This window comes from Meriones unguiculatus, chromosome 1 (assembly GCF_030254825.1).
Source record: "Meriones unguiculatus strain TT.TT164.6M chromosome 1, Bangor_MerUng_6.1, whole genome shotgun sequence".
Taxonomy (NCBI): domain Eukaryota; kingdom Metazoa; phylum Chordata; class Mammalia; order Rodentia; family Muridae; genus Meriones; species Meriones unguiculatus.
The window spans coordinates 49,930,292-49,952,691 of record NC_083349.1 but is presented as its reverse complement, the minus strand read 5'-3'; the positions used below and the strand labels follow the sequence as shown (position 1 = coordinate 49,952,691).

The 22,400-nt window shown below is 44.5% G+C and overlaps 2 protein-coding genes across 8 annotated transcripts in view; one reads left to right on the top strand and one right to left on the bottom strand.

Annotated features, from left to right (window-relative positions):
- Window positions 1-241: 241 nt before the first annotated feature.
- Acta2 (actin alpha 2, smooth muscle) lies at window positions 242-13,989 on the top strand. Its single transcript, XM_021657974.2, has 9 exons — window positions 242-398; window positions 3,156-3,307; window positions 3,810-3,938; window positions 6,439-6,549; window positions 8,269-8,353; window positions 8,740-8,901; window positions 10,372-10,563; window positions 11,877-12,058; window positions 13,660-13,989. Exons 2-9 carry the CDS (start codon window positions 3,179-3,181, stop codon window positions 13,801-13,803), a joined length of 1,134 nt encoding a protein of 377 aa, XP_021513649.1. The 5' UTR covers window positions 242-398; window positions 3,156-3,178; the 3' UTR covers window positions 13,804-13,989.
- A 695-nt stretch (window positions 13,990-14,684) lies between these two features.
- Window positions 14,685-22,400, bottom strand: part of Stambpl1 (STAM binding protein like 1) — a 51,134-nt gene continuing 43,418 nt past the window's right edge. For all 7 annotated transcript variants that reach the window (XM_021657980.2, XM_060388439.1, XM_060388446.1 and 4 more), the window contains exons 7-11: window positions 22,266-22,390; window positions 21,256-21,393; window positions 16,866-16,978; window positions 15,404-15,503; window positions 14,685-15,006 (exon numbers count right to left, since the gene is read on the bottom strand). In XM_021657980.2, the coding sequence (XP_021513655.1) occupies window positions 14,950-15,006; window positions 15,404-15,503; window positions 16,866-16,978; window positions 21,256-21,393; window positions 22,266-22,390 (533 nt within the window). In that variant the 3' untranslated portion in view covers window positions 14,685-14,949. The remainder of the gene's footprint in view (window positions 15,007-15,403; window positions 15,504-16,865; window positions 16,979-21,255; window positions 21,394-22,265; window positions 22,391-22,400) is intronic.

Sequence of the window (22,400 nt, the reverse complement as noted above, 5' to 3'; positions counted from 1 at the left end):
CAGCCTGAGAGTGGGCCAGCATCTTCTGAGGAATGTGCAAACCATGCCTGTGTCTGCCCCCCATGACACTAGCCCAGTGTCTGGGCATTTGAGCAGTTGTTCTGAAGGCTCAGGATGTTTATCCCCCATCAGCAGCTGAGCTGCCTCCTGTTTCGGGAGCAGAGCAGAGGAATGCAGTGGAAGAGACCCAGGCCTCTGGCCACCCAGATTAGAGAGTTTTGTGCTGAGGTCCCTATATGGCTGTGTTAGAGTGAATGGCCAGCTCTAGCCTGTCTTTACTCCTTGTTTGGGAAGCAAGTGGGAGGGGATCTGACCAAGGGGCTATATAACCCTTCAGCATTCGTCCTCCCTGGACACCACCCACCCAGAGTGGAGAAGCCCAGCCAGTCACCATCAGGGTAAGTGGCACCAGCCCAGGGATGTGACCTAGAGATTTCACAGGCTCTCTCATGACTCTGTCTGTGGGAATCTGGATGACTCGCACGTTCTGCATTTTTGAATAAAGATTGATACTGTTATGATGTTAAGATGGTTACAGCTGTTTAGCTCACGCGATTTCACATTCAAACAGGGCTAAGATGAAATGTGGTATACTGGAAAAGGAGATGGAGATGGAATTAATTATTTTTTTTTGTGCATGTTGCCTGTAAAGTCTATTTATACTAAACTAACTGCTTTGATCCTGCAGCGTCCCATAGGTGTGAAATCTAGCTGTACGTGGTAAATTATATGGTTGTTTCTACCGAGGCTCTAGAAACTTTTGGATTTGTCTACGGTTCATATTTAGTGTGGAAACTTTTCATCTGGCTGTTTTTAGTGCAGCCGAGGTAACCGGAAGTGGATGTCAGAAGTGAACTGGGGCAGTTGCCTGCTCTCTGACTTTGGCTGAAAGTCTGTATTGCTTCACTGATGTCCTGGGCTCCAACAGCTAGTATCCCATGTAGGAAAATGTGTGTCTTGCGAGTGCACCAGTGCCATTGCTGTTCCGACCTGTGTCATCTGCAGCAGAGCAGAACTTATGCACTCTCTGCAGAGACAGGAGAAAGTGCATCAGCCAGGGGAGGTCTGATTTGCATTTCTCTGCCTCAAGCGTCCCTCAGCTTGTAAGCAGTCTCCTTGGAGCCAGCCTTAGCCAATGATGGCTATAATCTGGGACTTGATAGCTTCAGCAGGGAATGGAGTTTTCTCGATAAGATTTTCCTCCCATTTTGTGATTCATGACTAAATATGGTTTGCATTTTGAGACCCAAAAGCTGGAAACAGCACTCCTCCCATCCCCTCCCACTAACAATTCATTTTTGGCACAAGATGTACTCCACTGTGCTACACCAAACTCCCTGATGGGGTGCAGTTCCAAAAGCAGACACTGGAGCCACTGTGTTTTACCTAATTAGGAAATGCTCCCCACTTCTAACTGAGCTGCTCATTCAGGTTAGATAAGAATTGTAAACCAGAGCGGCAGCTTCCTCTGGGAACATGCAGACTTCTTCTCTAGCGGCAACACTCCTTTAAGACTTTATTAAGATGAATTTTCTGGACATTTTTGTTGAAATATAAACACATCTTTACTGAATTTGACAGTATTTCTCCTGTAATTTTTTTCTAACCAGACAACTTATTTTTCTGAATATATTAAAGCACAACCCGAAGCCATCCTGTCCAACGGAAAGTTTATGTGGGTTATCCTTTCCCATTTTCAGAGGGCACCCCAATTCTCAGTGGCTTGTCCCATTTGCAGCCCAGATGCTAAGTGTAGAGAAGAGGCTTTCTGTGTGTATAGACTCTCTGCTGGTCCTTTACTGCTGCCTGCCTCTGACAGTCACCCTGCTTCTGTCTGTGCCTCCTGGCGGTTTGAAAGGATCTTCTGACTCCTCATCTTCTACTAGAAAGGAAGCTAAATATAATTCAGTGTCTGAGAGGGAGGGAAGCGTAGAGAGAGGAAAGAACAAACCATCGACAAATTCCATTTTTCCATTCTTGCGAGGGGAATCCACACGTTGAAGATTTCACCATAATCCCAGGGACAGTGTTGGAAGAAGACCAAGATCACAGACAGAATATCTGAATTATGATAATAGTCCCATGGTGGCATCTATGTGCAACGCTCTGGATGTCCTTCCAAGCTGTCATAAATCCAAACTTAAATGTCGGTTACTTAAAATATTGTTTTAAAATCAAAGGAGCATGCTCAATTAATCAAGCTTAGAAGATACGCCATAACTCAGGAAAGAAAACAAAAACATCTCTAAAACCCAATACTTACCACACCAAAAGAACCCCAGTAAATACCTTGGTGAGAATTAGTATTTTGGGAAAATAATAATAAAAAACCCCTACATTTTATTATGGTTATATTATGTTTCTTTAACTTATCAGTCTTAGGTAAGAATAGCTATTTGTATACTGTTGGATTTCCAGTTTAATAATGATTTTAATTAATGAAGAAATATTGCCACTCCTAAAATTCCAAACGCCTTCTTGGTAAGTTTCAGCTCATGCTTCTGTATCAGGCCAGCTCTTGTCCACCTCAAACCTGACCACTGTAGGTGCTCAGCACCACACCCAGCGTTGACTCATGTTTAAAGTCTCCCTGAGTATACAAGCTTTTAGAGTCAAAAGATTTCTCCTTTAAATAGTTAATATGAGCAAATATTTTAACATTTTCAAATTTTCACATGCTTCCCTTCTTCAAAATCTACCTTTTATTGGGGAGGGGGAGGGGGGATTAGCTTATATTTTGAAAAAAAAATGTGAGTTTGGTTTGATATAGACAGAAAAAAAAACCTGCTAGTTCTTTAGCATGTGTTGATGAACAAGGCCCTGGGGAAATCTGTTCTCGTACTCTGGAACTCCCATCCGTGCTCCAGCTGGCTCACTCACTAATGCTGTGCCCAGCTTGAGAGTGTTGTGAGAGTCTGTGACGTACCACTCTTGTGTTGAGAGCGTGTGGTGTTAACCTGGAAGGCAGAGTTTCAGCCCATCAAAGGCTTTACAGTCCAGTGATAGTATTTCAAGATAAAAAGGAAAAGAAAAGTGTGTTAGTTGAGATTTAGGGAGAGCCTCCAGCTAAAATAACACAGACGGGCCAAGAATCCTGCCTGTGGCTGGGAGTGATGGTGAGCACAGCAAGGGCTGCGCCCTCCCTGTCTCCGCAGAACCCTGCCAAGGTGCTGCAGCTATGTGTGAAGAGGAGGACAGCACAGCTCTGGTGTGTGACAATGGCTCTGGGCTCTGCAAGGCTGGCTTCGCAGGTGACGATGCTCCCAGGGCTGTTTTCCCGTCCATCGTGGGACGTCCCAGGCACCAGGTGAGCCTGAGTCTCGCTGCCCACGGAGAACAGGACTGTAGGCTAGACCGCTCTGTGTCTGCATGTTGCGATCTGCTCAGCGTTTACGTAACCTTGTGGTAAATAAATCTGTAATAGCCTGGGGTAAACCTAGCGGTAAGAGGCACACACAAACATGCACTTCGCACTGGTGATACTTAATACCCAGGAATAAATGCCAATTTTACATATCAGGCAGAAAGAGTATACGTAATCTAAATTCAGCCTTTGTGGCCATTGTCCTCCCTGTAGTAGAAGCAGCAGCGGTGGCAGGGATTGTTATGAACTGTCTTATGTACATCATCACCACTTTGGGGAAAGAAGCTAAAACAAAAGACCTGGCCACTCAGCTTCATAGAGTTTGGTGTTAGGTGAAAGGAATCACAGTTATTAATGTAACTTTACATCATGTGAGCCGTTAAAGGAATCATCAGGGCACAAGTTTCAGGAAAGAATTGATTTGTGGTGTGTTGGACCATTTTAGGGAGTGATGGTGGGGATGGGACAAAAGGACAGCTACGTGGGCGATGAAGCACAGAGCAAAAGAGGGATCCTGACCCTGAAGTATCCGATCGAACACGGAATCATCACCAACTGGGATGACATGGAAAAGGTACTGAGCAGTTTCTGCAGGTGGGGCCTTCAGGACGCAGAATTCCAGTGAGAATCACAGCAACGCGCCACAGCATGGCAGTGCTGTGGAACCCAGCTGGCTACCCTTGCTCAAATGCCCTGTTATTTGCTAATATTTAGCTTGGGTTATTACTCACTGGAAAAAAAAATGGACTTGTTTCTTTTTGAAAAATGGCTCCCTTGCCTATCGGTGTTTGTGAATGAATTGGTGGGAGACAGTTCTGAGGTGAGAGAAGCCCTTGGCTAGTGGGACCGATGATCTTTCACGCCCACTGAACTGTCCTCCGAGGACAGTTCTCCTCAGAGCGCCAACCCGTAGCCAGCCCATCCTTGACGTTTTTATTTTTTTAAAATTTCCCTGAGCAGTTTTCTTAATTTTCACAATTAAAAAGAAGAAACCACTGTGCATTTGGTAATTCCCAAATGCCCCTGGACCAGTAAAGTGCAAATGGAGCTGACTAATTTTTTAAATGGACACCTTTTCTCACATTTAAAAATATTAATTAATTCAATTTACATTTTGGTCATAAACCCCTCCCACACTCCCTTCAACATCCCCTCTCCTCCTCCCTCCAACATCCCCTCTCCCCTATTCTGAGGAATAGAGAAGCCCACCCCCCCACAACCCAGCTCTTAAATGAATACTTTTAAATTATCTTTCTGTGCTACATGGAGAAATACCCTTGCTCTCAGACCATTGTGAAAGAGCCAAAAAAAAAAAAAAAAAAAAGAGCTAAATCCAAGAATTATGAAGCTGGATGCACCAGAACATATTATAACTGCAATTTCTGGATTTTATTGATCTATTTATTAGTCTTTTGTATCCTCCCAAACACATATACTCATCCAAGAATGCTCAAATATATCATTTAAAAATAAAGCCAACACATACTATTGCTAAAATGTATTGGCAATTAAGTTTAACTTTCTCTCTCTGCAAGGGCTGCCCATCCTTAGCTTTAGTTAGTCTGACTGTGGGCTTTGTACAACTGCATTGTATCAGGGAGGTGCCAGCATCACCCGTGGGAAAGAGTTCCATGGAGTGAACCATGCACCACACCATGGATGACCCGGGAAAGAGAGTAGTTGAATGAGAAAAAAAAACAAAAACAAAAACAAAAACACTACATTCTAGCACTTAAATTCTGGAGAGAAAGAATGAAGGGAGGTTTGGGGTTTTTAAAGCCCCTGTTGGGGTAACCCAGTGTATAGTAGATGACTGACTAGGATTCTTGAACATTCTGCTTTTTCCTTTTCATTTTCTAGAGCAGCATGTTATTCAATTGACTGTCTGGTGGAGGAAGGTGAAGGGATTAAGGAAGAGTTTCCCACTGGTCTTTACTGTAATGATAAATTATGGAGATGGTTTTCCAAACTGCTCAGTCTTGCCCTTTCTTCATTTTACCTTCTTCCCCACCCCCCCAGAGAGAGGACTGCTGGTCTTCCTTTCTTTTCTGGAAACCACAAAACCAAAACCAAGAAACATGAAACATGACAACATCTTTACAGCTGGTTTTACTTTTGTTTGTTTGTAAACTGTCCCCAGCTGTGCCTGTTAACGTCTGGGTCTCATATTCCTGATGCTGGTGGACAATGACTTCTGTATAAAAGGTGAATTATTTCAGCACCTCCCATAACAATGTGTTCTTTTCAACACCTAGGGATTAAAAGGCAGGGCATGGTGGTACAGGCCTTTAATTCCAGCGCTCAGGGAGGCAGAGGCAGGCAGATGTGAGCTTGAGGCCATCCTGGTCTATAAACTGAGTCCAGGACAGCCAAGGCTGAGGAGAAACCCTGTCTCAAATAAACAAACAAAAGGTTGCTCCACTACAAAGCCAGCACATCTTTGTCCAGAATGCATTTACATGTGCACACTCTCACACACATTAAAGATGGCAATTAGGTTTTCAGGTGAGTATCATTCACCTAAATGTATAGTCACTTGTCCTTTTCTTAAATTACACTAAATCGCTTTCCCATAAACGAAAGTGAAGGCAAGCACTTTCAGGTACATAGAAGATGTACCTGAATTATAGATGATGCAATTTAGTCTGGCCCAGGCACCGGGCTGACTAGTTTGTTTGATGTAATTCACACAAAGAACCAGTGAAGCATATGCTATTTAGTCTCTTATGAGGTGACAGGAGAGGTGAAAAGAGCTGTAAACTTCCCAGCTCACACAAACAAGAAGCTGCCCAGCTAAGGTCTAAATCCATGCTTGACCACAGAGCCTGTGTCCTTGACCACTGCACCATCCTGTCACACAAACCTGGGCTCAGGTTTTGCTAAGCCGCTCAATAGATGCGTAGCCTTGCTGCGTGCTGGTCACGCTCTCCTGGGCTTCTGTCTGCACCTGTGCAGAGGAGGTCTTGGACATTTCGTCTTGTTCTAGTTTTGTTCTGCACATTCTGGTCGCTTTCCAGAACCTTCAGTGCCCCAGAACGGCACATCACTATGTTTCTTTCTCCTGTGCACTTTAGATCTGGCACCACTCCTTCTATAACGAGCTTCGTGTGGCCCCTGAAGAGCACCCGACCCTGCTAACTGAGGCACCACTGAACCCCAAGGCCAACCGGGAGAAAATGACCCAGGTAAATGTTTGCTCCGGGATCCAACCCTGCTGGATTTGGGGCCAGGGTAATCAGGATGAGACTGCAGCATGACAGCTAGAAGGGCCTAACTGGAAGTTCACCAACAGACTGACTACCTGGGAAGCCCAGAGGCCAGAGATCTTGTCAGTGATCACACCCTTACTGCAGAAAAACTAGATCACCTTGTCTCAAAGGGCAAGAAAAAAATCCTTAAAGGTTTAGTTAAGAAAGGAACATAAGCCATGCTTTTAATCCCAGTACTCAAGGAAGCAGAGGCAGGCAGATCACTGTGAGTTCAAGGGCAGCCTGGTCTACAAAGCGAGGACAGCCAAGGCTACACATAGAAGCCTCATCTTGACAAACAAATCCTCCTCCTCAAAAAAAAAAAAAAAAAAGAAAAAAAAAGGTAAAAGAAAAAGGGAGCACACCTAGGGTTAAAAACTTCATATGTCATCTTCATATGTCATTCAAAATGCAGTCCCTGAAAGCCACTTAATTTTTAGAACCAAGTCACATGATTACTGTCACTCTCGGGTGAGCTGTTACGTGACAGCATCCGATGTCAGTTCCACACAGGTCCTGCTCAATCATGGGCTGTTTCAAGTGCACCCTAATTCCTAAAGATGTGAAGCAGGAACTATCATCCCAGCTACCTCAATGGTGCAACTGAGGTACCTCAATGATGCTCCTCAGATACACCAAGTGATTCTCCAAAAGTCACATAGTTAGGAGTGGTGGCTGGAGATTACCCGTGGCTTTTCCCCTTGAGGAATCATAAATACACCGAAGCCCAGTTCCTCCTCTTTGGAAGGGTGCTTGGTAGGCACACCAGCCTATCAGTTGTTTTGGGAATCATTCTACCTGGCAAGAAGTAATTGGCATCTTGTGAATTGTGTGAGAATGGAGAACTGACTGAGCAATATGGGTTTCTAGCAAATATCAGACGTTCCTTCTGGTTTATAAACTAGAGAGTGTTATTGAAATGCAGTCTGGGGACATCTTCTGCTGCAGGAGGGAACTAGGGGACTCTGGTTTAATCTTGTCCCTGAACTGCACCCACTACTGGATTGACATTGATACGTAGCCCTCCACTCCACAACATAAGTCTTATGTGCCAGGGTCATAGCATCTCCCACTATAGCTGCGGCTGGGGCCTGATTGTGGAGCTGGCATTGACTCCAAATTACATGAAAACATGGAGAAGATCAAATTGAACCTCAGACAGATCACACAACCAGGGCTATTCCCAACCTGTCTAAGCATTGGAGTTTTCTTTATGTCCCTTGGATATTACCTTGGTTTTTTTTCTTTTGTCTTTGATAAAATTAATAACTCTTAGACTTTCTCTGAGAGCTCACTTAGTCCAAATCCCTTCTCCCTTTACATTTGAGAAATAAGGGAAAAAAAAATGAACACCATAGTGAATACTGTTATATCCAGTGTAGGACCAAGAACTAGAGCCAGCCGCTAGCTGCTCCTCATCTTGCCAGGTCCTGGGTACGCGCCGCTGGCTCTGTCCCACTCCCATCATGTCACTAGCGTGACGGTCTGGCTGTTGCCACCTCCATTTTTCTTTCTCATGTGCCCAGGTCTGCCTTGACCTTCTTTCTTTTGGTCTTGTGTTTCCGGAGGATCTGAATCAGGCCAGGATGCGTGCTCTTTAGTGCTCTATGTATGACTGACAGCATCATTGACTTAATCCTTTGGTTTCCTTTGCAGATTATGTTTGAGACCTTCAATGTCCCTGCCATGTACGTGGCTATTCAGGCTGTGCTGTCCCTTTATGCCTCTGGTCGTACAACTGGTAGGTAGCCAGGGGAATGGGAAACTTAATCAAATGATTCCACCAGAAAATGTGAGATTTGATGGTTACAGCCTATAGGCTGTGACAAATGACAAGTGAGTTGGAACAGACAGAGACTGCCCTCTCCCATTTTTCTCTTTATAAAATCAGCCCTGGACCTCACATCACTGCTCTAGCAAGACTTTTTAAGTGGTTTCCCCCCCTCCTCTTTCTGTCTGCCTCCAAGCCCTATCTCATCTTACCTCTCGCATCAAGTCACTCTTTCTTCCTTTCACGTAAGAGGCTCAGGAATCGCTGTTCCCCACAGTCTTCGGTACAACGGAACAGAAAGTAACTGCACGCCAGCTGCCGTGGCAGCTTACAGCATGCTCTGTTGTCCCCCTCAGGTATCGTGCTGGACTCTGGAGATGGTGTCACTCACAACGTGCCTATCTACGAGGGCTACGCCCTGCCCCATGCCATCATGCGTCTGGATCTGGCTGGCAGAGATCTCACTGACTACCTCATGAAGATCCTGACTGAGCGTGGCTACTCCTTCGTGACTACTGGTGAGGCCCAGGGGAGGTCGAGGAAAGAGGATGAAAGACAGCATCGTGCTCACACAGTAGCTTAGTGGAAGGAGTGTTGTCGCCATGAGAAGGGGATGTGGAGCCAGAGAGATGGCTTCCCTGGTAAAAACCATTTGCTTCATAAGCCTCACAACCTGAGGTCAATTCCCCAACCCACAGTGAAAAGAGAGAACTGGCCGCTGAGAGCTGCCTCCTGGCAAGCACACGTGTACACCTGAATTAACATATTAACACACACACACACACATCACACACACACACACCCATACACACATACATTAATACACACAAGTGATAATAATAAATTGAATTTTAAAAATAAAATAATAAAGAGTTCATGGGTTAGAGACTGACCCCGATGTACAGAGCAAAACTTAGCTTTTCCTGCTTTGTGACCGAAATGTTATTGCAGTTTCTTTGAGAGCGGCTGTGACATTGATGTAGTAGGCAAGGCATACTAAACATCCATCTCTGTGTATGCTGCTAGAGACCAAATCCAGGGTCTTGTACTTGCTAGCCAAGCCCTGTACCCCTCAGCCTACACTCTTTGGATAATTTTTAAATTTTGCATTTATAAATAGAAAAAAAAACATGAAAGATAGAGAGGTGTGTGGTTGGCAGTCTTTGGAGACATTCTATGCAGGATTCAAGTCCCAGCTCGTTACCCTCTAGGTGTGCGACCGTGGACACTAACCAACCTTGCTAAGCTGTGGTCCCTTTATCTGCAAAATGGTCCCAGACACGGATTCTGCCTCTTGCGACTGCTGTGAACATGCAATAGTATAATGTCTGTAGAATGCTTTTCCAAAAGTAGGCGCTCAGTAATTATTAGCTATTTGTAACACAGACCTAGCGGGCAGTGATATGCGTGTGTCTTGTATTAAGGCTGCTGCTGCTCACGCTCCCTTGACAAGAAGTCAGTGCTGGGACACATAGAACTACCAGTGGGTCCTCAGTGACTGTGTTCTCCAATTTACTGAATCCTTACAAAATGGGTATGGACCGAATTTTTGGTTTCTGGACACACTTAAAGCTCCGTGTTTGAGCGCTGGCAAACATAACAATCTTCTTTTCCAAAGCAATGCTGAATTAATTCCATTCTTGTTTCACAAAATACCAGCCAAAGATTCCTAGGAGCCAGGTGGAACATAGCCCTGGAAGCTCAGAGCACAGGAGTCTAAGAGCAGGCAGCCACCTTTTCCAGATCTCTCTTCCTATGCACCACTGGAGCTGTCCCAGGCTAGCATCTGTCTCATTTTGAAAATGAAATGTGTCAATGTGTCAAAGATCAAACTACTGTCTGTTTGGGCAGGGCGACAAAGATCTCTGGGGTATTTTGAAAACTCCGAGTCTTCTGAGGAGCTGGTTCAGCGGAAGAGTGACAGGGGCAGGTAGATTTTAGCTCCTGTGCAAACCCTAACGTGCACCATGTTTCTATGTGTTTGACAGCTGAGCGTGAGATTGTCCGTGACATCAAGGAGAAGTTGTGCTACGTAGCTCTGGACTTTGAAAATGAGATGGCCACTGCTGCTTCCTCCTCTTCCCTGGAGAAGAGCTACGAACTGCCTGATGGTCAGGTGATCACCATTGGGAATGAACGCTTCCGCTGCCCCGAGACCCTCTTCCAGCCATCTTTCATTGGTAGGCAATGGGGAGTGGAGTCTCCCTGTTATGTAACCAGCTAACCCTCAGCTACCAGTACCCATTTGCAGGTAGAAATGAACCAGGGCTTTAGAAACAGAAGCAGTTCTAAAGTAGGCAGAGTACCACATTTTCAAAATGGGAAGATCCAAGAAAACCGAGAGAGGAGTTGGCTTCCTAAGAAAACTCTCTTACGTCATAGCCAAGACAAGTGCCTTCTCAGCATATAATGTAAAAGTTACTGTTATCTATGTTTAGGATACAGTGGAGCCCTGGGGTGGTTGGGGAAGACGAGCCGAGTGCTGAGTTTGGGGATGCTAAGGGGAGAAGGAAAACAGAACGTCCAGAGTGTGTATATTCCACACTGCCACAGCAGGGTCACACAGGGTTTTGCAGAGGTATCTTCTTTGGAGGCTGGGGGCCTGGCTTGAGACTTCATTCTATTTTCATGATCATGAGAATGTCAGTAAACCTCCCCAAGTCTCAGTTTTCTCATACTAGGACAGCTGGAAAATTTACAGCAGAGCTGTGTAGCGCTCTCAGCCCTGTGCTTGTCCAAAACAAGCATTCAGCAATTTGGCACTGCCAGCAAAGAATAATCAGGTGGTGGTGTTACTAGTATAATTAGATCACATGCTAGGAAGGCTGAGGGGGCCACCTAGAGGTTTATTACAAAAAGCCTGCATCACAAGTCCACAAGAAACTCAGCTCCTCTCCCCCCCACGCCTGTACAAACATTGCAAAAAAGTATCTTTGCCGGCTGGACATGCTGGTATATGTCTTTAATCCCAGTAATAAGGAGGCTAGCTGAGTTTGAGGCCAGCTTGTTCTAGATAGCAAGTTCCAGGCTAGCCAAGGATATAGAGACCTCTGTTTAAAAACAAACAAACAAACAAACACCGTATCCAAGCAGGAGAGACACTTTTCTGACAATCCCACCATCCAATCTTGGGTCTCCCAGCTCCCAGCTCTGGAGAGACGGGAACACTCTGGTCGATGGCTCTGGCCCCACCTTTTACAGGACATCTGATGGCCCTTATCTGGGTCCATTATAGCAGAATGTCTATTGAGACACTGGTGTCAGCATGCCTTACCCTGGAGGTGCTGGAGGTGAGCCTCCTCTTTAGACAGGAGGCAGGAGGATGGTATGGAGTGGAACAAGGCCTCTTTGTTTCTTGGTTGGTAGCTTCCGGTTCATCATGCCTGCCAGCCTCACCCATTTGAAGACCACTTGGATATGCCAACCTGATTTTCCATGTTCAACCTAAGTTTTGCCCAACACCCAAGCACGGCGGTCTTTGTCTCTCTTCCAGGGATGGAGTCGGCTGGCATCCATGAGACCACCTATAACAGCATCATGAAGTGCGATATTGACATCAGGAAGGACCTCTACGCCAACAACGTCCTCTCGGGGGGCACCACCATGTACCCAGGCATCGCCGACCGGATGCAGAAGGAGATCACAGCCCTGGCCCCGAGCACCATGAAGATTAAGGTACTGCCCTAAGAGCCCCTGAAGCAGCAGGAGGGGCGGTTCTAGAGCAGCCACAAGCATGCCATGTCAGAGGCAGCCTAACATGCTCCCTATTGTTCGCAAAGGGAACAAGACTGAGATGAGGGTGAGTTAGATTTATACACGTCCCTCTTAAAACAGGCTCCGAGAGGTCCTGTCCTGAGGACAATAGGGAGAGAGGGAGCCGCCGCTGCGTCCTGGAGGGCTCGTGTCCTCTGAGGCTCCCCTGACCAGCTAGAATCCCCCTCCCCCATCCCATAGCTGGGCGTGCTGCAGGGATCACTTAGCTGGACTTTGAGAGCAGATAAGCTGCGTCTAGCAGGAGTTACGCAAGTCTCAGTTCTGCAAACTTTACTTCTTGAATGGAAATGGATGTGAAACTCGTGAGCCCTGTACAGTCAGAGAGCGCAGAGAGCCAAGAAAACTGGGGACACCAAGGTGACACAACCAAGAAATGAGCCTGGGTGGGGGCCAGAAGGTCTCTGTACTCTTTGTGCAACTTTCTGGAAACCTAAAATGATCACCAAGGTCCCTCACCATGGAAGAATAGAAACATGTGGCTTCAAAAACAAAACTCCTGTGAGGGCCAGTTTTGAAATTAAACCTGGTATTGACGAATGTGACCATGACTGACAGGGACCTGAGCCTGTTCCTTTGTATGTGACCTGAGATTCACTGGATACCTACCCTTCAAAATTGTTATAGGAATTAAATAAGCTAACACCTGTAAAACGCTTAGCACGGGGCCAACCCAGTGAGAGACAGGGGAATGAGAAAGAAAAACACCCAAATGTTGAACAAGAGCTTGCAGGTAGACGGAGCGAGAACCCAGCATTTCAGAGAAACACTTCGTTCACTAGCGCAGCCACTGCTATCCGAGACTCTAAGACTCGGGTGGAAATTGGGGTTGCTCAGCTCTGTCTGAGTCTCTGTGACAGATCACACACTGGACCGATGCTCCACACTCTGCCTAAGCCATTCACTCACCCAAAACCAAACCAACCAACCAAACAAAAAACAAACAAACCAATAAGCATGGCTCTGGTAGGTACGGCCTGCACTCTGAGCAAGGCAGTCACTTCAGGGGAAGGGGGCTCTGAGCCCTGTGTCTTAGGCAGTGAATATGGTTGGGACTTCAGAAAGCGGTGGCCAATTTAACTGGGCGAAAGAGCACTTGCACCGTAAGTTCTGGAACAATTTCAACATCTCTGCGCACACTAGGACCTGCTGAGCTCGTAGGCTCAGCTTCTGGAGTCAGAGACAGTCAGAGCCTTAATACATGGGGCTCCACATGATCTGGGGCCAGTTTGGGTTTGCCCAATGAAGGGATGAAGGAATTAGGGATAGTTTGGCATGGATTGGATGGAAAACACACGCACGCGTGCACACACACACACACACACACACGCACGCACGCACGCACGCACGCACACGCACGCACACACACAAACAGAAACCTGAATGGGCTCCCTGGGCACACCAGGTTCTTCAAACTCCTCACAGAGAGGTCTGGTTCCAGGAAGCTCCACTAGGAGGAGGCCCTTCCTCCAGGCACTAACGCACTTCCTCTCTTACCCCGACAGATCATTGCCCCTCCGGAACGCAAGTACTCTGTCTGGATCGGCGGCTCCATTCTGGCCTCTCTCTCCACCTTCCAGCAGATGTGGATCAGCAAACAGGAATACGATGAAGCTGGTCCCTCCATCGTCCACCGCAAATGCTTCTAGGTCACCCCCTCCCTGCTCCGTGCGCAGCACACGACTGTGAATGTTTGGTGGCTCAGCGCCCTCAGTTCCTTTCAAATCATCCCTGCCCAAAGCTTTGACTTGTTACTCGTGGGGTTTTTTAGTTTTTTTTTTCTTCTTCTTCTTTTGTTTGTTTTTTAAAAATAAATGAGACATGTGCTACCCTAACTTTTAGCGCTGGCCTATCAACACCGAATCAGCGGTTTCTGGTTAAGTGGGACTCATTTATTATGGGGTGGCTCCCTCTACTGGTCAAGAGAGGATGTGACACAGTTAGAAAGACAAGTTCCCAGGCAACCGGAAAAAAACTCACTCCATCAGAGGAAATTATGTAAACAGGATGCATTTGAGAGTGCAAAGGTCATGCATATATTACATATGATAATACCTATTGGTGCCAATAGAAAAAAAAATCTACACTGACTTTACAACTTGCTGAGTGACTATACGTATAGATAACCTCATAGGTAAAAACAAAACAATTTTACATGTATTTAAGATTTGGCAAGCAAAAAGAATTTATTAAAATCACATTTTTTTTTTGTATTAAAGCATACAGCTATGCTTGAATGTTCGTGTATGACTTTTAATCTGCACCAAGACTTGTGCATTATTTAACTTTAATGTACTTCAAAATGTGTGTGTTTTAGAAGGTGTATTTTTTTTCTCAGTTTGTTTTTTAAAAGAATATACTTTTAAAAATGGGTGGCTTGCCTCCCATTGCCTGTCACTCAGGTCCCTGGGGATCCAAAGCCCCCTTCTGACCTTTATTGGCACCAGGCACGCATGTGGTGTACACACACACACACACACCATTCATACCTATAAAAAAATGATTCTAAATAAAATTTTACAGATAGACATTGTTACTTGCAGCACAATTTATTTCTGATGATCTCCTTTGGGTACATTAATAGACGTAGACTGAACATCATGGGGCCTCTTTTGAGACACAGCAACCCAAAAAAAGGAAACTTCAAAATGTGCAAGAACAATAAATATCAAAGTTTTGGTCTAAAATATATAAATATAAAATATCAGTCACTTCTGGAAACATCATAAGAAATTCGGCAGCGACACATATCCATGGCAGGTATCTGGTGCGGGTGGGCTTGTATCTGGAGCATGTCACCTCAGATCCAGCACAGTCGTTTTCATGTCTTTTACTAATACATGGCTGCATATCTAGAAAAAAAAAAGAAAACCAGTGTTACATAATAAGGTTTAATGTGCGTTCTTCTTTAGGGAAGGTATATTGATTTTCTTCCTTTTTTTCTGGATTTTATAAATATTGCTGAATTGGGTTAGAGCCAACATAACATAAACATCATCACTGAGAATAATTTCTGCTGCCTATTCACGTTGAACATCTGTGAAAATAATCACTGGGGTTGAGTCAGGCATCGCGGTGTACACCTTTAATCACAGCTCCTAGGAGGCAGAGGAGTGGCTCTCTGTGTGTTTGAGGGTAGTGTGGTCTGTGTGAGTTCCAAGGCTACATGGAAAGACCCTGTATTAATCACCATCACCATCACCACCACCACCACCACCACCATCATCATCATCCATGATGTCTACTCACACTGAACAGCCTGGGGTCCTTGGTGTGAGGATGAAAGCCCTTCTTCTTACAAGTAGAAACCTCAAGCATGCCAGCATTGGTGAGCCTGAAAATGCCAGTGCTAAATATAAGGGTGAAAATAAGCACAAAGTTAGGACCATCTCAGAAGACATAAACAGGTACATTTCCTCAAATGGGATGGAGGAAGAAAACACAAACCACGAACCCCTGCCCCCCACCCCTTGACTTTTACAACTAGCTCTGCCATGACGACTTTTAGAAACACTGATCTCCAAGTACATAGGGGACCCCAGGGGACGGGTAGCTGAACTGTGGAGACCCTACATGAAAGGTCATACAGGTGTTCTTTACCAGATCAGATAGTTCTAATTTCTGTCCTAATGTCAGTGTGCTTTGCGTCAATCATCAGGGATGTGGCAGGGTTGGGCTCTACGATAAACATGTCATTGAGACTATCTTCTAGTGTCCTCTGCATGTGAGTGGACGGCAGGTGAGTATGAAGGATGTAGAAGTTGGCATCACAGTATCCATGTATCCTTTAACTTTCAGGTGGAATCAGGCCTCAGAAAATGTCTGCCTGATTCTTAAAATTCCAGCTACTTGTAAACAGAGGTCTCCAGAAAGTGAAAAGCCATTCTTGGGCTAAAAGATTTCCAAGGCAAGGCCACATGAACCAAACGTGTTGATGGTGGAGAGTTCGAATATTGTAGAGAAGGGCCCAATTATTTTTTGCTGTTTGCTTGTTTGTTTGTTTCCTTAAAAACTATTCGTTGCCCCACCTTTGTGGTTAGGACTGTCACAAGGTTTGGAAAATATTCTTAACAGACCTTTCACTAATCCAAAAGTTACAAGTGTCCCCAAACAACATGTGATCCCTACAGCACAGTTGTTTTCCCCCTGCTTTGCTGTCACCATTCTACATGCTGTTTTTGCCGATGTATTTAGTAAATGCCGTGATATAACTAGCTTTGTTCTGTGGGTAATAAAATCTCACGGAACTACTCCCATGGTGAAGTAAATCTCTCGGGGGAACTTGAATCCATGTTCCTAGACCATCACTACTCGCATCTGGCTCAAGAATAAAGTCCTTCTTTTCAAGATAAGACTTACGTTTTGCGTTAACATATTACACAATAATATTTGTAGTCCCAAATTAGGAAAGCTTTGGAGGTAAATGAGCAAGGCTAGTAATTTTTTTTTGAAAGAACAAAGAAGAGTAGAAATATGGTTTCAAAGGTCACGTGGATAGCATCCCTGATACATGTCATCACACTAGAAGAAGGGGAACTAGGAACTTCACCTTTAAAAGGACTTTAAAGAAAACAAAAATAAATACATAAAAATAAAAAAAAATATTATGGAGTTACAGGTACTAGCTTACACAGCCCATCTCTTGCCTAAGGGCCTCATATACAAGGACCACGGCATGGTGGACTCTGGAGAGCCCTCCTGTCATACTTACTCTTTATGCTTTGGGGAACACACGATGGCAATAGCCTCTGGCAACATCAGCTGGTAGGAACAGTGAGTGTGAAGATCCACACTGGATAGGAACGCAGTTTGTGTGGGGTGTGTCTACAAACAGGAAGGAAGACGGTCTCTTTAGGGAAGCTCTGCTTCAAACTTCTCCTGTAGCTTTCACTAAGCTAATGCACATGAAAAACGTGTTTTGGTGAGGGCTGGTAGGATGGCTCGGTGGGTAGTTTGCCATGCGAGCCTGATGGCATGGGTTAGACCCCTGAAACCCGTGGTGGGGAGAGAACTGATCCCTGAACTCTGTCCCCTGACTTCCACATGTGTGCCGTGACACACGGACACCTGTGCTTGCACACATCACACTACTACAGCGACTCACTACTTACTTACACTTACTGCTGCTACTTAGCACTAATAATCATGACACACAAATACAAATTAATTGGGGAGGGCTGACGGAATTCTTCTTTTCCTACCATATTCTTGTTGGTTTGGAATAACTATAAACAAAGTTCCTAGCAGTGACTATGCTTTCCTTCTGGGAAAGAGTGAGACAGCTCCTCTGGCCAGAGGCTTTAAATCGATCAATCCTCCATTAATCTAAGGAGGTAAGAATCCGGCTATCTCAGTGCACATGCAAAGATCTCTAGACTTGGAAAGATAAAGCAACCTGACCGTGGAGATCAGCAACCCAGGCTCTTGGACTCTTCTGTATTCTTCTAGAATTAAATATAGCACGACACGTAGACTGCCTAGAGCTCATCCTTTCAAACAGGAGAAGAGGATCTACACGTTGCTGGTGGCGTTTGGGACTCATCAAGCTTAGCTACTGAAAATGCCGAGAGAGAAAAGAGAATAGAAACAAAATCCTGTCTATGCTCGAGAGTCAACCTGCTGTAGAGCCACAGGCCCACAAGTCTCATGGACAAAATGCCGAGATTTAGTGGAGAAATGAGTGAGAGGGTTGACAGCTTCTCCTCTGCCGGGGAATACCTTCTCTGACTAAAAAAGAGCAGTCTATGCCGTGGCAGAATGAAAGCTATGCTCTAAGGCACTGTGGTGCTGTGGAGGCCGTAACAGGTTGTCATAGAAAAGCTACTATGCCCATCACTTTATTTCAGACCAAATGCATCCATGGAAGCACCCATGCCCCTCATTTTTGCCTCAAGGAGCTGTTTCTATGCTCATGAAGATGTGTGGTAATTTCAAATGGTGTGACCTAATAAACGTTTACTATCAGGCTGTAATTATTACAGTGGTATTATCTAACCTGCTATCAAATACAGACAGACACCTGCTGTATTTTATAAAATAGCTTTTACCTGGGGCATGGCAGATATTAACCTTCTGAACTAACTTTACCTCCCAGGCCCAATCTCTAGCTGTCCCCCATCCATGGCTCCAAAATACTAATTAATGTTCTCCATCTCCCCCATCCCACGCTAACTCATGGCTCCGGTCTGCTTCCTTCTCCTCTGATCCTCTTCTCCTCCTCTCCTTATGGTCCCTTGACCCCAGCCTGAGAGCCCTGAACTCCACCTCCCTTTCTTCTGCCAAATCCCAAGCTTCAGAATTTTTTTTATTAACCAATCAGCTTTAAATTAGATGGACCAAGGTTCACACAACAAGGACAGGTGTACATGAGAATGTGTCTGTGCAGGAACAAGATCCTGAGGGCCAGGAATTAACTTCAAAATACGTAGCACCAGGCCAACCCTCAACATGAGGGCGTCTCTCCCATGGAAGCATGGTACTCCCATCGCAAAGGAAAATGATGGTGGTGGCGGTGATGGTGGTGGTGGTGGTGATGGTGGTGGTGGTGATGGTAGTGGTATTGATGGTGGTTGTGATGTTCATAGTGGTGGTAGTGATGCTGGTGATGGTGATGGTAGTGGCAGCAGCAGTAAATGCCATTTATTACAAAGGAACTTAGTACTAAGCAGGAAACAAATCACCTCCCATGAATTATGACAGAGAGTTCTCACTAAGGTCTGTGCTGTTTTAACCCCTCACCCCCACTCCTGGGTAGATAAGGAGATGACTGAGATAAACAGCACAGTAACTTCTGGAAGTCAAATTAGTCAGTCAAGCCAGGACATTTAAAACTTAAATCCAGGTCTGTCAGATCCTGATTCAGACTTCCTTCCTGAGAGGAAGCTTGTCTGGAAGATCCAGCCTGGTATTAGCTGCTGTTAGTTATTATGTGCTATAAAAACCAGCGCGACTTTGAGCTTCAGAAATGTAGCATTTGTGTATTTTCATTCAGCCCCAACAGCTTGATACTATAAAACCAATTTAAATCTAAAGTACTGACAGTTTAGAATGATGGCAAATCTGTAATTTAAACAACTTAAATTCACTATGGTGTACACAACAGACACGGCATATGTCAGGAAAACGTTTGATTCTAATTTGGAAATTTTTATCAAGGAGAACAGTGACTGGCCTGCATACATAATTTTAAAAACTGTTACCACTTTTAGTTATAATCTCCTTGATACAGCTTGTAAATGTGTGTGCACATATGTGTACGAGTATGTGTGCACATATGTGTATGAGCATGTTTGCATAGTAGAGTGGTATATGCACATGTTTATGTGTGTGCGTGCATATAGAGGCTAAAGGTTAACATCCGGTGTGTTCCTTTATTGCTCACCACCTTATTTTTGAGTCGGTCTTCCCCCATTGAACCTGGAGCTCACGAACATGGCCAAGTTGGCTGCCTAGCAGTTGCCAAGGATCTGCTTGCCTCTGTTTCCTCAGCGTTAGGATCTAGGCTCATGCTGCAGGTCCAGCATTTTAGGTAGGCACCGTGGTTCAGAACTCAGGTCTTCATTTTTATGCAGCAAGTACATGTACATAAGTACTTGACTCATCTCCCCAGGCCTTCTGTGCTACCACATATTTTGCATTTTAAAATACATTTTATGTACATAAATTCTGTTAGGCTCAGTACTTTTAAGCAGCCATTTAAATCCAACAGTAAGGTACAGTATTTATTATTAAATAAACCTCATAGATGACTAGAAAGTTTTGTTGCTCTTTTTTACAAATAAGTTCTCACACCCGAGGGGTAGTTTTGACTTTTCAAAGGGCTTTCGTCTGCTATCTTGTTCACGAATTACATCAGATCAGTGTGAGAACTCATTAGCTTCATTCAGTCAATGAGAGAACTTGGAAATAAGGAGTTAGCAGTCCTGACTAAGATTGAGTGACTTAAAGGCAGAGCATGAGTGGCATCTCCACCCTCCTAAATTATAAAGTGTGTGTGTGTGTGTGTGTGTGTGTGTGTGTGTGCGCACCCACACTGCTCCTGCCTGGCACTTTCCTACAAACAAATAAAATGCAAAACAATCCCTGTTCATTCTTTAGGGTCCATTGGTGGCACCAGATTGTGCCTTCGAACTTTTTGGCCTCCATCCCATGCTAATGAGACGACGTGTCTCTGTCTGCTATCATTAGAATGATGGCATCCCCTTGGCACTCTGTAGGGGAACCTCATCAAAGAGACAGCAGTGACAGGTGTGTCCTTTAAGGATGTGACAAATAGCAGCCCCGCAGAAGGGGTGAGGGGGTGTTCTCTGGCTCTTCCACCTTGAGGACAGAGCACCAAGATGTTGCCTTGAAGCAGAAACCAGCTCTCACTGGACACCAGTGCTAAGACTTTGATGTTTCTCCCAGTCCCTAGAACTGTAAGAATGAAACCTCTCTTCTCGGTAAATGATCTGGTCTCAGTATTTTACCATAGATTCATAAATACAGTGTCCAAGATTGAGCTGTATATAACTAACTAGAAAAAAAACATTAGATAATTTGAACTATGAAAAAGAAAAGCAGACTACCTTAATTAATAACAAACCATAGTTTCTCTGAGCCTCTAAAAATGTTAAGGAATTCATTGGCATTATTTCCTTTAATATTGAGCATCACATGAAGTCAATTACGGACTCCCCAGCCATTTTATGTATACGCTTCTGCTGTGTAGGGCAGGGCACTGGAGTGTGCGGCCATCTTTGGTATAGGCAAACGTTGTTTAAAAGAAGTGTCATGCGAAAAAGGTTTATAATCTAATTTCAACCCACAGCAAAAAAAAAAAAAAAAAAAAAAAAAAAAAGGAGCCTATTGCACAGTTAAGAATCTGGCTAACTATCCATTAGATTATCTGAATTCATATGAGGAAGACCCACTGTCATGTATTAAAAAATGTGACAGATTTATATACAGCTCAGCACTGAATAAAATGCTTTAGTATCATGATACTTATTACCTCCAGGAAAATATGAAAATAAGAAGCTACTTAAATTCAGCTAAATTCCTGTGTGAAGAAAACAACACACCATAGAAAAACAAACCGAAATCGGAAAGGCCAAACGTACATGAATCCAGCCCAGCGTGAGGAGACCATGTTGATCTTGAACACTGAATAACTCTTCAACGTTCTCCACGTCACAATAGTCTGGGCCTGCAGACTGCTTTGGTACGACTACGTGGGTGATAGTGAATTCATTATGTGTCTAGAAAACAATCATCCAAAGAAATAAGCCTCTGACAGAGGAAGCATCTGAACAGGACGCGGGGTGCTTCATTATCCGCTAGCAGACCTCACTACCTGTAACGCCCCTCACTACACACTGTCACAATCCAAAAACAAACAGAAAAACTGAGTGCTAAAAGTTTTGGGCATACATTGTTTAGGGCTTGAAACCCATATCTTCTGAAGAAAAAAAACAAACAAATGGAATTAGGAGAGCAATGAATAATTATTAACAAATAAAGCCACAGAGCAAGGCTGGGTTTCTTTAGAGGGACAGAGACTAAGTTAGCAAATGCGTGCTGCTACTGAAAGGTATTCCTAAGAATTTTAGGGGCTAGTGTGTAATTTTTATTAATTGTATGTAAGAATCATGAAAGAATTAGGACTTTTATCTAAAAGTCACCAGTGGCTTTTACAATTAAGCAAAGAGAAAGAAGAAACACATCATTCTCCTTGGGGAAAGGTAAGTATGGAAAATAAAGGGTCTTGAAGTAAAGATTGGGGTTTTTAGGTCCCTGGGCTGTGAGACGCTGTCATCCCCTGGGCCTGCTGGCCTTCCCATCCTTCTAAAAAGGCCACCCTCTCTCCACCTCCATGGTGAGCACTGTTCCTTGCATCTTAATTTGTGATCTGTCATTTTTCTAACAGAGTTTTACGGTGTTTCTGCGATTTTAGAGTTCATTTTTTAGAAAGCTGAATTCATGAATACTGGCAGTAGTCTAAGGGAGTTAATTGTATAAGGTTAATTTCAGAATATTCACAGCTCTCTCCCCCCCCCCATCTACCCTGCTCTTCCTATTGTGGGGAAGCCAGTGCTACTCAAAGAATTCCAGAGATGAAATGAGACCGTACCAGTTTTCCGCAGAGGATCCCACAGGTTTCTATTCCTCTTACTGTGTTAGATTCAGCCAGCAGCAGAAACTTATGGCAAAGGTCTCTTGATAAAGCTACACACCTCAGTCCTTCAACCACTAAATCTAAGACAGA

Coding starts and splice junctions, on each gene's coding strand:
- Acta2 (XM_021657974.2), top strand. CDS start 3,179: ATGTGTGAAGAGGAGGACAGCACAGCTCTGGTGTGTGACAATGGCTCT. Junction 8,354..8,739: donor TGCCTCTGGTCGTACAACTG/GTAGGTAGCCAG, acceptor TGTCCCCCTCAG/GTATCGTGCTGGACTCTGGA. Junction 10,564..11,876: donor CTTCCAGCCATCTTTCATTG/GTAGGCAATGGG, acceptor TCTCTCTTCCAG/GGATGGAGTCGGCTGGCATC.